Genomic DNA, 13049 nt, shown 5'->3' on the forward strand with positions numbered 1-13049 from the left:
TCTCATATCTATCTATCCCCTATCTATCTCATATCTATCTATCTCCTATCTATCTTTCTATTTATCTATCTCATATCTATCTATCTCATATCTATCTATCTATTTATCTCATGTCTATCGATCTCATATCTATCTCATATCTATCTCATATCTATCTATCTATCTCATGTCTATCGATCTCATATCTATCTATCTATCTCATGTCTATCTATCTAAATACAAGGGGGAAAAAACCCCAGCACATCCCATAGGTAGTAATGTCCTTTGTCTGGTGCGCGCAGTATCTGGAGCCTGGACGAGAGGCACTTTAGCTTCAAACAGAAAAAATGGATCTCTCTGCAGCACCCAGGTATGCAAAACTTTCAATTTGTTTCCTAAAAAGTGTCTAAAAATCCACGTTTCGTCCAGCTCAGCCTGGTCATTCTCATTTAGAGGGATAGTCCTCCCCTCACACCCCCTAAAGTTCAGACATATGTCTCATACTCTCTGGATACCGTATATGATTAAGGTGTAAAAACTCCTTCAGGGCCATCTTGGTTCTGGTCAGGAATCTGATTTTCTGGACTACACGTTGTACTAAGGTATAAAATGTCGCGATTTTAGGTGGGACCTGTTTTTAGCTTTAGGGCCAAGTCCAGCGTACAGCAGATGCGCTCGAGCTGAAATGATCAAGTGTGACACTCGGAGTTCTGTAAATGTCATGGGATTTTTTTCTATGTATGTAAACTGCACATAAAACTAGTAAAGGCCGAGACAAATAGATTCGAGGGACGTCAAAAAAGTTACATCACTTTTCTACACAGTTGGCCTGCCAGACAGAACTAGTCACATGACTCACCAAGACGCAACCGATTACTACTCCTCCGGTACATATAGATAGACATGAGATAGATAGATAGACATGAGATAGATAGATAGATAGATATAAGAGAGATAGATATGAGAAAGATAGATAGATATATAGATAGATATGAGATAGATAGATAGATATGAAATAGATAGATATGAGATAGATAGATGATAGATGATAGATAGATAGATATGAGATAGATAGATAGATATGAGATAGATAGATAGACACGAGATAGATAGATATGAGATAGATAGATAAATATGCGATAGATAGATATGAGATAGATAGATATGAGATAGATAGATATGAGATAGATAGATAGATAGATATGAGATAAATAGACAGATATGAGATAGATAGATATAAGATAGATAGATAAATTGATAGATATGAGATAGATATGAGATAGATAGATAGAAATGAGATACATAGATTAGATAGATAGATATTAGATGGATATTGGATAGATAGATGTCACGGTGCGGCTGGCAGGAGGTGGATCCTCTGTGCCAGAGAGGGATTGGCGTGGACCGTGCTAGTGGACCGGTTCTAAGTTACTACTGGTATTCACCAGAGCCCGCCGCAAAGCGGGATGGTCTTGCAGCGGCGGTAGTAACCAGGTCGTATCCACTAGCAACGGCTCAACCTCTCTGACTGCTGAAGATAGGCGCGGTACAAGGGAGTAGACAAGAGCAAGGTCGGACGTAGCAGAAGGTCGGGGCAGGCAGCAAGGATCGTAGTCAGGGGCAACGGCAGGAGGTCTGGAACACAGGCTAGGAACACACAAGGAAACGCTTTCACTGGCACAATGGCAACAAGATCCGGCGAGGGAGTGCAGGGGAAGTGAGGTATAAATAGGGAGTGCACAGGTGAACACACTAATTGAACCAACTGCGCCAATCAGCGGCGCAGTGGCCCTTTAAATCGCAGAGACCCGGCGCGCGCGCGCCCTAGGGAGCGGGGCCGCGCGCGCCGGACAGGACCGACGGAGAGCGAGTCAGGTACGGGAGCCGGGGTGCGCATCGCGAGCGGGCGCCACCCGCATCGCGAATCGCATCCCGGCTGGGAGAGGAATCGCAGCGCACCCGGTCAGCAGATCTGACCGGGGCGCTGCAGTTGCGAGGATGTTGCGAGAGCTCCGGGGAGGAGCGGGGACCCGGAGCGCTCGGCGTAACAGTACCCCCCCCCTTGGGTCTCCCCCTCTTCTTGGAGCCTGAGAACCTGAGGACCAGACTTTTGTCTAGGATGTTGTCCTCAGGTTCCCAGGATCTCTCCTCTGGACCACAGCCCTCCCAATCAACCAGAAATTTTTTTTTTCCTCTGACCGTCTTGGAGGCCAGTATCTCCTTCACGGAGAAGATGTCAGAAGAGCCGGAAACAGGAGTGGGAGAGACAAGTTTGGGAGAGAAACGGTTGATGATGAGAGGTTTAAGGAGAGAGACATGGAAGGCATTGGGAATACGAAGAGAAGGAGGAAGAAGGAGTTTGTAAGAGACAGGATTAATCTGGCACAATACTTTGAAAGGACCAAGATAGCGTGGTCCCAGTTTGTAACTGGGGACACGAAAGCGGACATATTTAGCGGAGAGCCATACCTTGTCTCCGGGAGCAAAAATGGGGGGAGTTCTTCTTTTCTTATCGTCAAACCTTTTTATACGAGATGAAGCCTGTAGAAGAGAATTTTGGGTCTCTTTCCATATGGTGGAAAGATCACGAGTCACTTCATCCGCAGCGGGTAAACCAGAGGGCAAGGGAGTAGGGAGGGGGGGAAGAGGGTGACGGCCGTACACCACGAAAAATGGGGATTTAGCAGAAGATTCAGAGACTCTGAAGTTGTATGAGAATTCAGCCCATGGTAGAAGATCTGCCCAGTCATCCTGGCGGGAGGAAACAAAATGCCGTAAATAGTCACCCAGAACCTGGTTAATTCTTTCAACTTGCCCATTGGATTGAGGATGATAAGCAGAAGAGAAGTTTAATTTAATCTTGAGTTGTTTACAGAGGGCCCTCCAGAATTTTGACACGAATTGGACGCCTCTATCCGAGACGATCTGCGTGGGCAAACTGTGAAGACGAAAAATGTGTACAAAAATTTTTTTGCCAACTGAGGCGCTGAAGGAAGACCAGGAAGAGGAATAAAATGTGCCATCTTGGAAAATCGATCAACGACCACCCAAACAACAGTGTTGCCACGGGATGGGGGTAGGTCTGTAATAAAGTCCATACCAATCAGAGACCAAGGCTGTTCGGGGACAGGCAGAGGATGAAGGAGACCAGCAGGCTTCTGGCGAGGAGTCTTATCCCGGGCACAGACAGTACAGGCCCGCACAAAATCAACAACATCCGTCTCCAGAGTCGGCCACCAATAGAAACGAGAGATGAGTTGCAAGGATTTTTTGATGCCCGCATGGCCTGCGAGGTGGGAGGAGTGACCCCATTTGAGAATCCCGAGACGTTGGCGTGGAGAAACGAAGGTCTTCCCTGGAGGAGTTTGCCTGATGGAGGCTGGAGAAGTGGAAATCAAACAGTCAGGAGGAATGATGTGTTGCGGAGAGACCTCTACTTCCGAGGCATCCGAGGAACGAGAGAGAGCATCGGCCCTAATGTTCTTATCGGCAGGGCGAAAATGAATTTCAAAATTAAAACGGGCAAAGAACAACGAGCACCTGGCCTGGCGAGGATTCAGCCGTTGGGCAGACTGGAGATAGGAGAGATTCTTGTGATCGGTGTAAATGATAACTGGAAATTTTGATCCCTCCAGAAGATGCCTCCATTCTTCAAGTGCCAATTTAATGGCCAGTAGTTCTCGATCCCCGATGGAGTAGTTCCTCTCCGCCGGAGAGAAGGTCCTAGAAAAAAAACCACAAGTAACAGCATGCCCGGAAGAGTTTTTTTGTAGAAGGACCGCTCCAGCTCCCACTGAGGAGGCATCAACCTCCAATAGGTAGGGTTTAGATGGGTCAGGTCTGGAGAGCACGGGAGCAGAAGAAAAGGCAGACTTGAGCCGTTTAAATGCGTCTTCCGCTTGGGGAGACCAGGACTTAGGATTGGCATTCTTCTTGGTTAAAGCCACGATAGGAGCCACAATAGTGGAAAAATGTGGAATGAATTGTCTGTAATAATTGGCGAACCCCAAAAAACGTTGGATGGCACGGAGTCCGGAGGGGCGTGGCCAATCTAAGACGGCAGAGAGTTTATCTGGGTCCATTTGTAGTCCCTGGCCAGAGACCAAGTATCCTAGGAAAGGAAGAGATTGACATTCAAACAGACATTTCTCCATTTTGGCATAAAGTTGATTGTCTCGAAGTCTCTGAAGAACCATGCGGACATGCTGGCGGTGTTCTTCTAAGTTGGCAGAAAAAATCAGAATATCGTCCAGATACACAACAACACAGGAATATAAAAGATCACGAAAAATTTCATTAACAAAGTCTTGGAAGACAGCAGGGGCGTTGCACAGGCCAAAGGGCATGACCAGATACTCAAAGTGACCATCTCTGGTGTTAAATGCGGTTTTCCATTCGTCCCCCTCCCTGATGCGGATGAGATTATAAGCACCTCTTAAGTCCAGTTTGGTAAAGATGTGGGCACCTTGAAGGCGATCAAAGAGTTCTGAGATAAGAGGTAGGGGGTAGCGGTTCTTTACCGTGATTTTATTAAGTCCGCGGTAGTCAATGCAAGGACGTAGGGAGCCATCTTTTTTGGACACATAGAAAAATCCAGCTCCGGCAGGAGAGGAGGATTTGCGGATAAACCCCTTTTTTAAATTTTCCTGGATGTATTCAGACATAGCAAGAGTCTCTGAGGCGGACAGAGGATAAATTCTGCCCCGGGGTGGAGTAGTGCCCGGGAGGAGGTCAATAGGACAGTCATAAGGCCTGTGAGGAGGTAAAGTCTCAGCTTGCTTTTTGCAAAATACGTCAGCATAGTCCATATAAGCCTTAGGGAGACCGGTTACAGGAGGAACCACAGGGTCACGGCAGGGAGTACTGGGAACCGGTTTAAGACAGTCCTTGAGACAAGAAATACCCCAGCTCTTGATCTCTCCTGTGGACCAATCAAGGGTTGGGGAATGGCGTTGAAGCCACGATAGTCCAAGGAGAATTTCGGAAGTGCAATTGGAGAGGACCAAAAACTCAATTTTTTCGTGATGAGGTCCGATGCACATTAGGAGGGGTTCCGTGCGGTAACGCACGGTACAGTCCAATCTTTCATTGTTAACGCAATTGATGTAGAGGGGTCTGGCGAGACTGGTCACCGGGATGTTGAACCTGTTGATGAGAGAGGCCAAAATAAAATTTCCTGCAGATCCGGAATCCAAGAAGGCCATAGTAGAGAAGGAGAAGGTAGAGGCAGATATCCGCACAGGCACAGTAAGGCGTGGAGAAGCAGAGTTGACATCAAGAACTGTCTCACCTTTGTGCGGAGTCAGCGTACGTCTTTCCAGGCGGGGAGGACGGTTAGGACAATCCTTCAGGAAGTGTTCGGTACCGGCACAGTACAGGCAAAGATTCTCCATGCGGCGTCGTGTCCTCTCTTGAGGTGTCAAGCGAGACCGGTCAACTTGCATAGCCTCCACGGCGGGAGGCACAGGAACGGATTGCAGAGGACCAGAGGAGAGAGGAGCCGGGGAGAAAAAACGCCTCGTGCGAACAAAGTCCATATCCTGGCGGAGTTCCTGACGCCTTTCGGAAAAACGCATGTCAATGCGAGTGGCTAGATGAATGAGTTCATGCAGGTTAGCAGGAATTTCTCGTGCGGCCAGAACATCTTTAATGTTGCTGGATAGGCCTTTTTTAAAGGTCGCGCAGAGGGCCTCATTATTCCAGGATAATTCGGAAGCAAGAGTACGGAATTGGATGGCGTACTCGCCAACGGAAGAATTACCCTGGACCAGGTTCAGCAGGGCAGTCTCAGCAGAAGAGGCTCGGGCAGGTTCCTCAAAGACACTTCGAATTTCCGAGAAGAAGGAGTGTACAGAGGCAGTGACGGGGTCAATGCGGTCCCAGAGCGGTGTGGCCCATGACAGAGCTTTCCCAGACAGAAGGCTGACTACGAAAGCCACCTTAGACCTTTCAGTGGGAAACTGGTCCGACATCATCTCCAAGTGCAGGGAACATTGTGAAAGAAAGCCACGGCAAAACTTAGAGTCCCCATCAAATTTATCCGGCAAGGATAGTCGTAGGCCGGGAGCGGCCACTCGCTGCGGAGGAGGTGCAGGAGCTGGCGGAGGAGATGATTGCTGAAGCTGTGGTAGTAGTTGCTGTAGCATCACGGTCAGTTGAGACAGCTGGTGGCCTTGTTGCGCTATCTGTTGCGACTGCTGGGCAACCACCGTGGTGAGGTCGGCGACAGCTGGCAGTGGAACTTCAGCGGGATCCATGGCCGGATCTACTGTCACGGTGCGGCTGGCAGGAGGTGGATCCTCTGTGCCAGAGAGGGATTGGCGTGGACCGTGCTAGTGGACCGGTTCTAAGTTACTACTGGTATTCACCAGAGCCCGCCGCAAAGCGGGATGGTCTTGCAGCGGCGGTAGTAACCAGGTCGTATCCACTAGCAACGGCTCAACCTCTCTGACTGCTGAAGATAGGCGCGGTACAAGGGAGTAGACAGGAGTAAGGTCGGACGTAGCAGAAGGTCGGGGCAGGCAGCAAGGATCGTAGTCAGGGGCAACGGCAGGAGGTCTGGAACACAGGCTAGGAACACACAAGGAAACGCTTTCACTGGCACAATGGCAACAAGATCCGGCGAGGGAGTGCAGGGGAAGTGAGGTATAAATAGGGAGTGCACAGGTGAACACACTAATTGAACCAACTGCGCCAATCAGCGGCGCAGTGGCCCTTTAAATCGCAGAGACCCGGCACGCGCGCGCCCTAGGGAGCGGGGCCGCGCGCGCCGGGACAGGACCGACAGAGAGCGAGTCAGGTACGGGAGCCGGGGTGCGCATCGCGAGCGGGCGCCACCCGCATCGCGAATCGCATCCCGGCTGGGAGAGGAATCGCAGCGCACCCGGTCAGCAGATCTGACCGGGGCGCTGCAGTTGCGAGGATGTTGCAAGAGCTCCGGGGAGGAGCGGGGACCCGGAGCGCTCGGCGTAACAATAGATATTAGATAGATATGAGATAGATAGATAGATAGATAGATAGATAGATAGGTATGAGATAGAAAGATAGATAGATATGAGATAGAGAGATAGATAGATATGAGATAGACAGATAGATAGATAGATAGATAGATATACAGATAGATATGAGATAGATATGAGATAGATAGACAGATAGATATGAGATAGCGACGTTTCAGCCGTCTCACACGGCCATTGTCAAGCCAATGGCCATGTGAGACGGCTGAAACGTCGCTATCCTTGATGTTTGGTTGAATAAAGCTACACATTTTTTTCACTGACATTGGAGTGCTGCTGTTTCTCTCTATGGAATTTATTGGACTTTTGACCAAGTCATCCAGCCTGCACCACTAATACTTCTTGTTTGTGCTGCCCATCTTCTTCACTCTACTAGATAGATAGATAGATAGATAGGAAGCTAGATAGAGAGATAGATAGGAAGATAGATAGATAGATAGATATGAGATAGATAGATAGATAGATAGATATGAGATAAACAGATTAAACAGTCATTATACAGAGTACACACATCATACAGCTGAATAAGCGGGCCCGGTCAGGCTGACTGACAGTAGTTCCCCCTGTGGATTTCGCGGTAACCTTTCTGTACCATCACTTGTCCGGTTCAGCTCCACAATGAATCCTGGAGGAGATTGATGATTACTTTAATGGCAGCCGATGGCCGCTGTGCAGAGATCCGGGGACGCCTGGAATCCTCTATCAATAATCTCATTATCAGCCTCTTCTCTCAGTTAATTTAGGAAGAGTTGAACGCAGAATAATAAAATATTCTCCATGTAATTTTTCCTTTTTTGTGCCATTACCCATCATGCAGTGCTGTACACAGCCGCTTCGTGTTATCCTCTGGAGTCCTTCTTCCCAGTGTCATCTCCTTGACTTCCATCTCCTCTTCTTGTTGCAGGAGGTGTTCAATGCCCGGAAAGTAACGCTCTTCAAGAGATCCGCAGCTGCAACGAGCACCCCTGTACGGTATATCATTGGCACACGGGCCCCTGGGGCCAGTGCACCGAAGATCTTTCTGTCTCCGTCTTTAACTCTTCCAGTTGGAATGGTGAGGCTGCGTGTGCGCTTGGGATGCAGACCAGGAAAGTCATCTGTGTTAGAGTCAATGTTGGACAAGTTGGACCTAAAAAGTAAGGATCCTTATCCAGGAATGGGTGGCAGCACTACCACTGTATAAATGGGCAGACTTGTCATTATAAAAGTGTAGGGGAACTGGGCGACAACCTCTGTGTGAGTTTGCAGGTAAAAACAGATGGATCTATGCAGAGCCCAGAGCCCACGGGGGCTTGGGAGGCCCATGGTGACCTGGGTTTATGTTTGTTGTGTTAAAGGTTGTATACAGGAGACCTACTGTGACTCTATAACCCATTTGCCCACATATATCTAATGCTTGCCCTGTCTATGATTTTACACTATATTCATGTACAGCATTAAATAAACCTGCAAAGACCCGGAGCCCACTGGGCCTTGGGGGTTCCATGGCAAATCAAATAAAGATGCTTGTCAAGCCTAGGGGGCCTGTGACTCTGTGACCTTTTGACCCACAAACTGTATACCTAATGGTTCCCCTGTATAAACTTTTTGATTTTATAGTATATCTATATACTGTACAGAGCCTAGCCTTGGTATGAGACAAACCTGTCCAGACGCCAGAGCCCACTGGGCCTTGGGGGTTCCATGATGAGTCAAGAAAAGATGCCTGTCAAACCACTGGTTGGGTAGACCATAATTGCAAACAGTCCTGATTTTGGAGGGACTATTCCATAAATTGGGCTACAAAAGGGGTGGGGTTCAAGCAAACCGTACCATAAGTGGACATTTTTTGGGGTGTTCCCAGGTATTTTAGGGATATTTCTAGTGTCCCGATATTGAATTTTAAAAAATTTGGCAAGGGTGCCAATGTCCTATACCTAATGCTTGCTCTATCCTAATTTTTTTTAATGGCACAGTATTTCAATGTAGAGAGTCTGACATCAGCACCAATCAAACTTGAGCAGATGCCAGGCTCTACCAGAGCTAAGAGGGTTCCATAGCTTCACCCAGTAATACAAGCAGGATTTCCTTTTAGGGTTATTAGGACTTGTATGACATGTATGATAGATTTACATACAGCAGTGGTCCCCAACCAGTCCTTAAAGGGGATAAGATGTCTGATTGCGGGGGTCCCGTCGCTGGGGACCCCCACGATCTCCCTGCTGCACCCAGCATTAGTTTAGAGCGTTGGGTGCAGCGCTGGTAGCTCGTGACATCACGGCCACGCCCTGCTCATGATGTCATGAGCCTCCGTCCCGCATCGCCAGTCACCCGGCAAGGAGCGAAGTTCGCTCCATGCGCTGAATGTCTGGGTTGCCGCAGCTGAGATCGCGGGGGTCCCCAGCTGAGGGACCCCCGCAACCAGACATCTTATCCCCTATCCAAAGTATAGGGGATAAGATGTCTAGGGGCGGAATACCCCTTTAAGGCCCACCAACATAGGTTTTTTAGTTACTTTACTGGACTACGACAGTGAACAATTTTGAATCCTGGACTGTTGGTGGACTTGAGGACTGGTTTGGGGACCTCTGGTCTATGAGGTCAGGTTGAACGGTTGCCCTAATTTTGGGGTCATGGTAATGATATTGGTCATGGTAAGACGTTTCACTCGATATTCTGTATTGCCTTATTCTAGCCTGTCTATCTCACCCTACAGAACTCTCATAGTCAGCATCATCTAGTGTAAAAAAAAAGAATAAGCAATGGATGCAAAAAGAACCATAGACCTTCACGAAATCACATGTACTAAGGTGAATGTTTTTGTTCATTTTTTGTTGTTTAGATGTCCTGAAAGTCTTCGCCCGGAGACAATGAGGCCATGCTTGCTGCCATGCCGAAAAGACTGTCTTGTCACCCCATATAGTGACTGGACTCCGTGCCCTACCACCTGTCAAGAAGGTAAGATAGAGAAGAAGACTCATCGAATGCCAAGTACATGCTTAGTACAAGTTTATCCTTACTCATGTCTCAACACTCCCCAAGATGACAGCTTTGGAATACACGATTTGGTGATACTCTGTATGGCGATATTTACGTTATAAGTGTCTGTGTTTGGCCGCCCAGTAGATCTGATTGGACTGCAGCCTGTTGAGGATTTTGCTAGCATGTTGCCATACATTATTTAATATGAGAATATGGAGGCCTTAAAAAACTTTGGGGAAAGGTAATGGTGGACATACATAGACCAACTGGTGGGGTAATCCAATAAAATTGTCTATGGGTAACTATAGACCCACCCTGTCATGTTTTTTGTTGGTCAAACCAAGAATGAAAAGTGCCAGAGATGTCTAGAAGTCACTGATCCATTTCCCTCTAAAGGCAACATATCCTCCTAAAAAAGGGGAAGGGGTGTAGTTTGCAGTTGTTATAGCTCACATACACTATAGCCTAACGTTAGTCGATCGTGCCAGCTTGGGTCTTCTTGGCTATGGTCTATGGCTGCCTCCTGACTACCCAATGACAGATGATGTCGGTGGAGAGAAGGTTTGTGAATGTTGGATTTTCAATTCCTGACACTATCGTTCAAGGAGGGATAACCGATGGTCCAGAGCTGTCTGGCGGTGACTTACCCTCCCCTCCCTGTAAAGGGAACATGAATGTTTGGCCGTGACAAACACTCATGTGTATCATGTGTATGGGGGGAGGGGGGGGGAGGGAAAGATAACCTTTGGCCGAACAGCTATTGAAAATGTATGGCCACTGTAACAATATACATTTAGGGGGAGATTATCAAACCCTGTGCAAAGGAAAAGTTGACCAGTTGCCCATAGCAACCAATCAGATTGCTTCTTTCATTTTTCCCAGGCCTATTTAGAAATGAAAGAAGCGATCTGATTGGTTGCTATGGGCAACTGGTCAACTTTTCCTTTGGACAGATTTTGATAAATCTCCTCCTTAATGTCTATGGCCAACCGTAGAGTGTTCTTATGTCCAACAGGTTGTTCTAGATGTTTGAGAACTTGAAGGCTTTGACTCCCCAACCCATGTTCTGTTTTTTTCAGTTACTCCATTGGAATAGAACAGGGAGAAATCCTGAGTTGTTGTTGGGCCTTGAGAACCGTTTTATGGACCTCTGGCCTAGATGTCTCCATTAGAATGATCTATTGTGGAGATCCTCAATCTTAAAGGGGTACTCCGCTGCTCAGCATTTGGAACGAACTGTTCTGAACGCTGGAGCCGGCACAGGGAGCTGGTGACATCATAGCCCCGCCCCCTCAATGCAAGTCTATGGGAGGGGGCGTGACAGCCGTCACGCCCCCTCCCATAGACTTGCATTGAGGGGGCGGGGTGTGACATCATGAGGGGGCGGGGTGTGACATCACGAGTTCCCGGCGCCAGCTCCAAAATCTTTGATCTTTATCCATGCCAAACAAGCATCTTTCTAGTTGCACATGCCCAACAACTGGGGGGTCCTTACTGGGGGGGGGGGGTTCTTATAGTTTGAACATTGGAAGGTTCTGACTAATTTTAGTTTGCTTTGGAACTTTCAATTTGGAGCATTATGGCTCCCAACCTGTGGCTCTCTACTTGTTATGGCTACAACTCTTAGCATATCCCGACAGCTGCATACTGTAGCCAGAGTGGAAAACAGACTTGTCAAGGTATAAATAGGCAAAAATTGAAAATTTAAGCACCCCTTCCCAACAGGAATGCCCCAAGCTGAACTGAAATGGGCATTTTTTTTTGTGGGACTTCACCCCTTTGTAGTAGACGACCTGGGTCGATTCCTGCTACCCACTGGCTGAGCAGCGACGCACCATCATTGGTGCCCCTTAAAATAGGGTTTATATGCCTGTTACTTTCCACTGTGAGGTGAGGGGCCATCCATAAGCCCCGTGGGGTCATCCCCCATTCCTCACACCTCCCACTTATATCTCGGGGTAATACACGGGGCGCCGATTGTCGGTCCTTTTTTCTGTTTTTCTTTTCACCCCTTTTTGGTGCAATTCTTGCTATTGTCCTGCCCAAATTGACGAAGTTTGGTTCTGACAGACCTATTGCCATGACCTTTGGTGTGAGTAAACATGGAGCACATCCGCTGCCCCTGCTAAAGGTGGAATCTCCGGTAGTCTTCATCCTAATATTAATTGAATAGCAGTATTATTTTGGCGTTATGTGGCGCTGTTATTAGGATACTTTATGCATATACTATGTAAATATCTCTGTAATTGCCTATTTCCGGGCTGATCTGCCTAACAAAAGGGATTCCTCCAAAGTGCACCCTAGACATCTCTTATATTGTGTCCTACATTACAAGAAGAAAGCTTAGGGCGATTATAAATGAACGCATTTCCTTGACACCGCGTCTCTTACCTCGAATTCCAGAAAAGACGGCGATGTGTTGCGTTGTGTGTTATGACACGCGGTGTAATTAATTCCTCTGCTCCCCCCCCCCCATGCGAATCCCACAGAGGAAATTGGAGTTTTGTGTTGGTAAATGTTATTAGGGCGACTTACCGTCAGCAGAGGAGGCAACATAGAGGGCAGAAGGTGGGAAGATGAGAACCTATCGGTTACCAAAGTATCCTCATGGTGACGTTTCATGGCCTGAGGGGCGGTGTAAACCATGTACAACACATTATAATCTGCACATTGAAGAACAATAGAAGAAACTCCAGGATCCCCTGCGTTCAGAGAAATAGAGAAGCAGAGATCCAAGGAGAACAGGCTCAGTAACGCCCCCCCCCCCCCTACTAACGTAGAGGGTGATTTGGGGTCCCCAGGAACAATACCCACAGTACCATGTCCTATAAGCCCTATAACGCCATGTTACCACTGAATTATTATACTACCGCCATCAGGATGTTGAGGATGTTTCTATGCACTGGGGAGTCGGCTATAGAGATGAGGATTTTTACTGGAATCCTAATTTTCGGAAAAATGATTCCTGTCATGTTCTGCAGCCTGAGAGATGAGCGATCACTGTACAGACCTGTAATGGGAAGAAATGGACGAAGTGTTCAGCAAAAATGACTGTAATGAAAATACAGGCGATAGGGAAATATGTCACATTTA

At 47.7% G+C, this 13049-nt stretch overlaps 1 protein-coding gene and 1 long non-coding RNA gene across 2 annotated transcripts in view; one reads left to right on the plus strand and one right to left on the minus strand.

Annotated features, from left to right (window-relative positions):
- The window catches only part of THSD7A (thrombospondin type 1 domain containing 7A), a 537615-nt gene that overhangs the window by 445422 nt on the left and 79144 nt on the right, over positions 1-13049 (plus strand). The window contains exons 11-12 of the mRNA XM_056518919.1: positions 7900-8131; positions 9817-9932. Coding sequence (XP_056374894.1) covers positions 7900-8131; positions 9817-9932 — 348 coding nt within the window. The remainder of the gene's footprint in view (positions 1-7899; positions 8132-9816; positions 9933-13049) is intronic.
- LOC130272915 (uncharacterized) lies at positions 9801-12939 on the minus strand. Its single transcript, XR_008843788.1, has 3 exons — positions 12827-12939; positions 12492-12581; positions 9801-9921 (listed from the first exon to the last, which is right to left on the minus strand). It is a non-coding gene; the product is annotated as an uncharacterized LOC130272915 (long non-coding RNA).

This window comes from Hyla sarda, chromosome 5, assembly GCF_029499605.1.
Source record: "Hyla sarda isolate aHylSar1 chromosome 5, aHylSar1.hap1, whole genome shotgun sequence".
NCBI classification, from domain to species: Eukaryota; Metazoa; Chordata; class Amphibia; order Anura; family Hylidae; genus Hyla; species Hyla sarda.